General features: G+C 50.7%; 1 protein-coding gene across 1 annotated transcript; it reads right to left on the bottom strand.

The window, feature by feature from the left end:
* Positions 1–412: 412 nt before the first annotated feature.
* On the bottom strand, positions 413–6,074 carry BARHL2 (BarH like homeobox 2). Its single transcript, XM_007068760.3, has 3 exons — positions 4,909–6,074; positions 3,081–3,306; positions 413–1,418 (listed from the first exon to the last, which is right to left on the bottom strand). The coding sequence occupies exons 1-3, from the start codon at positions 5,465–5,467 to the stop codon at positions 1,106–1,108; spliced, it is 1,098 nt and encodes a 365-aa protein (XP_007068822.2). The 5' UTR covers positions 5,468–6,074; the 3' UTR covers positions 413–1,105.
* Positions 6,075–6,414: the final 340 nt, after the last annotated feature.

Here is a 6,414-nt window from a genome sequence, read left to right as displayed (position 1 = left end):
AGGGGAGAAAGGGAGAAATACACAGAGAGAGAGAGAGAGAGAGAGAGAGAGAACAGACCACAGCTAGAGCAGCAAAATGATCATTTCAAAAGCATCTGTCTGTCTGTCCCTCATGCAGCTCCGGAAAGACTGAATCCCGCAAACAAAAGAAATCACCACACTATTATCTTAACCATCAGCTTTAAAAAAAAAAAAAACACACCTGACGATATTTAAACTAAGGGCTCGGGTAGGTAGGACTTTAAAAATATAGAAACCAAACATACAAATCTTACAGATCATTGAACAGTGGCCCTAAAACGACGGGCTCTGGTCTGGGCACCCGAATTTCTTGCATCAGTTAACTTCAGTAAAATTAGCTTACTTAGATTTCCATTTTTTTGTTACAAAAAGATAGTTTATTTCTGGTTTCTTTCTCTCTCTCTCTTTTTTTTTTTTTTTTTTTTTTTTTTTTTTTGGTAATTTTCAGTCACAAAAAAAAAAATCTATATTTTGTCACCTAAGCATTTATTTTACTGAGTTCAAAAAGACATGAAAAGGGAGAGGGGGGAGAAATCATGTATTTTTTTAGTAAGGTATATAAGTGAATTTTTGACAACATATAATAAATATGATATATCACTTCGCACTCAGTCTGTTCAAATGTACATTTCCTTTCAGATTACGGAGCATGCCGCTTTTCAATTAGAAAAAAGGTCATGAGAAATCAGTGCAAAGTTCTCCGTTACCCCTGGTCTTCCGCGCTGAGGGACGGGAGGTTGGGTTTGTTCTTTGTATCCCTCGGTCCTCCAGAGTCTCTGCGGGCTCGGGTCTGGCTCCCTCCCTCCCGCTGTCTCCCGTTCCGAGCTTGCCTAAATCATTGCTCCGTCTCGCAAGCCCTGGAGGTGTGTTCGATGGGTTGGTTTGTTTCACTTACTGGATCGGCTCTGGGTTCATGGTTCAAAAGTCCCTGCTCTGATTGAATCGTCTCCGGGGCTGGCTCTTGGCTGCCTTCAGAAGCTCCTGGCCCCCTTTTATCTCCCCCGCAGTCGCTTAGCTCCTGCTTTTGGTGGTCGGTTTTTATGGGGGCAGGAGGGGGGCTAGCGGCTGGGACAGCGGCGAGCTCTCACCGGGGGTGCGGGGTACCCGGGATAGGGCTGGCCAAGGGGTTGAGAGCGGGCTGACCCCCGGGCCCCAGGCCGTGGATGAGCACGCGGGGCACGAGGGGCCGCTGGAGCTGAGGGTGCGGAGCTGGGGGAGTCCGGTACATGCTGCTGTACATGGCCGCGGCCGCTGCAGCCGCTGTCGTGCTGTCCATGCTGCCCAGCAAGCTCGGGTGGTAGAAATAGGGAGAAGGGAACATCCTCTGGAGAGCGGAATAATTCCCGGCTTCGGCCAGCAGCTCCAGTCCCACCGCCGTCTGCCGCTTCCACTTCGTCCTGGAAGAGAAGGAGCACACAGGTCTAGAGCTAGCCCGGGACCAGACCCCGGCCATGGCTGCTCCGTTTCCAAGGGCCGAAAGAGTTCCCCAGGGACGTGAACCCCAAACCCTACCTGTCCTTGAAAATTCTCTTTCACACACACACGCACACTCTCTCTCTCTCCTTTGCAACCCGAATGTCTGCTCCGCCATCCTGCCCTGGCAAACAAATCAGCGGGGAAATCGACCTCAGGTCCTTGGGGTTTAGCCACACGCACAATGAAATGAAATGAAATCCAGGGGACAGTTTCCCCTTCCGTTTGCAGGCTTTCCGGAGTGCGACGTTCTAGAATCGCAGGTGTCTGTGCCTTCAAACTTTGCAGTGTCACGAAACCTGAGGGACTGATTGGTCCTGCATCCTAAAAACCGAACTAAAAAATAAATAATAATAATAATCAAACCGTTCCTGCAATATAAAGACGCAGGAAAATATCTAACAAAGAAGGGCGAAATGCTTTCATTTCTAGACAGCAGGGATCCCGCTATAAAAAAATATTGACTCTTAGTTTGGCAGCATGTTTATAGCGGCACACACGGTATTTTCGCTCTCCTGACACAATATTTCAACAATTTTGTGTCCCGGCCTTTCCCCCTTGCCGAAGCCCTTCCTGTGCCGAAGCCCAGTGAGATGCCTTGCGAGATGTGAGCTGGTGGATACACACACACACTGCAATCCCAGCACAATTAATAAACATGGCGCCCTGTTTAGATTGGATACAAATGACACTAATGTTTTCCGACAGAATTAGGGTGGCTGAAACCGTATGTAATGAGACAGAAAATTACGGCAAAGATGACAACTGGACGTCGGTTTCCCAACCGAGTCCGCCGCGATCAGAAAACACATACGCTTACTTGCCTCTTCGGCTTCACAGCGCGGACAAATGGAAACCAAGCACTTTTGTCTTGTTTTTTTAACCCGCGATTCACTAGTCCCTGTCCTAAGAGCACACACGGGGAAATCCTCGCCAACCCCGCGACGGCCAAACGGGCCACAGAGGCATGCCCAGAGCAACACTGTTTCAGCGGGATTTCTCTCCCGGTAGGTAGGTGCCTGGGACACAGGAAGAAGGACGTGGCCCCAGTTTTGCAATCAAGATTTAGCCGTTACTTATTCATGTGTGTATTCGTTCACATTTATACGCGCTGCTTTATTAATTAGCCACTTTGTTGACTGACTAGACTGTCAAGCGCAGGCAACTTGCACGGGCGCCTCCCTGGCTTTTCTTGGCCTTTCCTCGAGAGCGACTGCAGCCGCTAACACCAGGCGTTTACTTCTTGACTTTATTATCCTTCCTTTTACCTGTCCATTTAATTTCATTTTAGGCACGTTGCTACTCCCTTTATTCTAGCATGGGCAAGGAGAGAGTGTGTGTGTGTATTGGGGGATGGGGGGGTTGTTCCTTTCTGCCATCTACCAACAGTCACAGATGTTTGCGCTCCCTGCCCAGATCTCACTGGGATTGCCTGGAGAGGTGGGGTGTATTTCTTCCCCCGGCCTTCAGACCGTTTAGCTCAGACTGTCTGAGCGGCAACTCTGTTTTTAGGGGCTTTGGGGAAATTGGGTTTTTTTTGGGGGGGGGGGAAGGCGGAGCTCCTTGAGTCTGCCCGCCTCCCTTACCTCCGGTTCTGGTACCAGGTTTTGACCTGCGTGTCGGTCAGGTTGAGAGCCGCAGCCAGGTCCATGCGGTCTTGCACGCTCAAATACTTCTGCCGCTCGAAGCTCCTCTCCAGCTGATTGAGCTGATGGTCCGAAAAGGCCGTCCTCGCCTTCCGAGGTTTCTTCGCTCGGACTGGGGGGCTATCCCGGCTACTTGTAATCTCCCGGTCGCCCTCTTCTTTTGTCCCTAGGAACAATTCACAAGCACAACACTAGAAACAGGGTCTAAAGCAGCAACCCAAGGCAAGGCTGCTCGGGGTCTGGGACTCGGGGCAAAGTCGATTTCTTTCTAGAGTTGATTATCATCTGACTGCTGCATTCAGGACTCCAAGGACATCCCTTAATTTAGCTGATGCCTTTTCGTACCTACGTGTCTAAGTGGGTTTGACAGGAGGGTCTGGCGATTTCTCTCTATGCAGCCGACAAACAGTCCCCCTTTCTGGGGTAAGGTTTTCCCCTTTCAGGTGCACTTGGGGGAGGTTAAAATAAAGTGCAGAACAGCGAGCGCATCAGATGTGCTAATGCCTCCGACAGGATATGTCACCCAAGCACCAAGTTGAGCTCAAATTGCTGAGCACGTCCTGGTGACAGCGCTAAGATTTCCGGATTCTATTTGTCAACTTTGGTTTTTTTGCTGAAATGCTGGGAAATCGATATGTCAATCCATCTCTGTTTGTACCAGTTTTTGCAGCGCTCCTTGATCTTCCCTGCAGGAAGAACAATAATCTCTCTAATTGACCCACTGGGGAGGTTGGTGCACAAAAAATCGCCAGACCAGACTGTTCATCTGTTTTGGGCACTCTTATGCTAATGTTAAAATAGCAAAATGAATGGCACACATGAGCGTCTTTCTATTATTCATCGCACAACATGGCAAAATAGGTGAATGGCGTAAAATTAGGAAAATGTGTCCTCTCACCGCATAGTTTAAAGTGTGCCTCGTGCAAAGCCATTTTGCAGAAAGCAGAGAATCCTTCTTCGGCATAAATTAAGGAAAAGGCTTTTCAAAGGGCAGCTATCTTCTTAAATATAACCCCCACGCCCATACACACGCATATATATGTATATTTAAAACAGGAAATACCCCACTATTGCAGACTCCGCAGGTGTACACAATTCGAAAAAGAGAAACATCCCATCCCAGCATAGGAAAACACTGGGAGCTCATAAAATGTAAAAAGCCTTCTACCGTGATCTAGTGAAAAGTTCTTACCTACTTTTAGATCTGCTTGGAAATTTGTCCTATTAAATTAAGTGCTGCTAAACCTCTGTGCTTGGTGTCATTTAAACGGATTAGCGTTTAAAAAAGAAGAAATGCATCCAAGTTTAAAAAGAAACAAACGGTCAGACTTTTTTTTTTTTTTTTTTTTTTTGCCAAACAACTAAACTAAAAAAAGAGGGGCTCCCCAGCAAGAGAAAAAAAGATTTATTTCTCCAGGGATCTGATATTTAAACAAAAAAAAATCAGAGACAATAATTTAAAGAGGATTGGATTTTACTATTTTTGGTGGGATTTTTTTGGTTTTGGTTTTTTTGTTTGTTTGTTTGTTTGGGGTTTTTGTTTTTGTTTTTTGTTACAGCTCCTAAAATATCAGAAATGTGACCAGGGAATTGAATCGCTTCCCATATCAAATTGTGTACAATACTGGCCACCGGAGAGTCATACCATAAGGTTATTATTAATCAATAGCATTAGTGTTATTAGGAATCAGAGTGAAACCCTGTCACGACAGAGGCTGCTCACAAGCCATGGCGGAAGCGGTAGAGGCGGCTGGGGTAATATACTCACCGTGGCATTTGAGATCATTCTGCGTATCGTCGCGTTTGTCTAGTTTGGTTTTGCTGTCCTCCTGCTCTAGTTTTGGCCTGAAGCTCTCGTTGGCTGCGTTGCCCTCTTGTTTTGGGGTGTGATGGGGAGAGGAGACACTGGTGCTGTAAGGTGCACAAGCCGCCAGCGGTTTGCTGTCGCCCAAAATGTCTTTAATTAAAAAAGAAGAGGTGGAAGTCCTGGGGGCAGAGTTGCCCGAGCCCAACTGTTGTTGCTGTTGGGGTGATTGCTGCAAACTTTGCTGCTGCTGCTGCTGCTGCTGGCCGTGATGGAGATGGTGATGCTCTTGCACCAGATGCTGCTCGGGGTGCTCCATGGTGACGGAGATGGGGGACGAAGGAGCCGTCCCTACTGTGTCTATCTCCGAACAAGGGGACGGGGTGGCCTGGTTTCTAAAATCCGCAGTCCTGGCATCGCTGTTGAGCTGGCGAAAGTCTCCGTTCATCATGCCGGGGCTGCCTGAGCCGTTCGTAGACAAAATCGTGTCTATTCCAAAGCTCGACCCGCTAGATCCTTCCATTGTGGTCACTCAGAGAGGCGCCTTCATCCCAGTCCTCCAGCCGGGGCTCGGGAGGCTCGAGTCACCGCCACAATCGGATCAATACATAAAACAGCAACGAGAATGTCAGTGTCTTTCAAACAAACAGAAAGTGGGGGGGGGGGGGCTGGGATGGCGACAAGACGGGCTGGTGGAAGGGCAGCCACGGGACTAGGAAAGAAACAAACCCCAGCCGGGGGGGGCGGGGGGAAGTGACCGGGGAGAGGACGGAGAAGGCGCGGGCAGCAGGCTCAGGTGGTGCGCTCGGACACACACACACACGTGGGGTTGGCCGTGCTGCTCACGGGGCGCTACCGGAGCGTGGCCAGCCCGGGCTGGGTCGCCCGGCTAGGTGGCATCGCAGCGGGCGGCAGCCGCCGCAGGAGGCGGCAGGGCGCCCGGGGCCGGGCCGGGGGCCGCCGCGGAGTTAGTGAACTTTCTCGGGAAGTTGAGGCGCGGCGCCGGGGGGCGGCGGCGGCGGCGGCAGGAGACGCGAAGCGGGACGGACCCCGGCCACTGCCGCGCTCTTCCCGGTGCAGCCCGGCTCCTCTCGGCTCCAGCGACTCCCTCCCGTGACGTCACGGCCATTGCCAGCCGCGTCCCCCCTCCGCTTTATTATAAACCCTGGGTTTTTTCCGCCAGCCGGCACAAGCCCCCATTGGCGGCCCGCGCGGCCCCGGCTGACGCCGAGGAGCGGCAGCCAATGAGCGTGGGCTCTGGGGCCCTTGTCAATTTCCGAGCCGGGGCTGGTCGGCTATAGGGTCTCCAGGATTCCTTCTCCAGTCGGTCTCCACTCTGGTTCCAGAGCGCACCGCCGCCTCAGTCATCAGCCGCGGTAGCGGTGATCACCACCACCATTACACATAGCAATAAAGTGCAGCGTGTGGGAAGAGAAAGCAGGGGGGGGGGATGGTTTGCCCATTAGTTTA

This window comes from Chelonia mydas, chromosome 8, assembly GCF_015237465.2.
Source record: "Chelonia mydas isolate rCheMyd1 chromosome 8, rCheMyd1.pri.v2, whole genome shotgun sequence".
Taxonomy (NCBI): Eukaryota; Metazoa; Chordata; order Testudines; family Cheloniidae; genus Chelonia; species Chelonia mydas.
The sequence above is the reverse complement of the archived record's forward strand: the minus strand, read 5'-3'. Positions and strand labels throughout refer to the sequence as shown.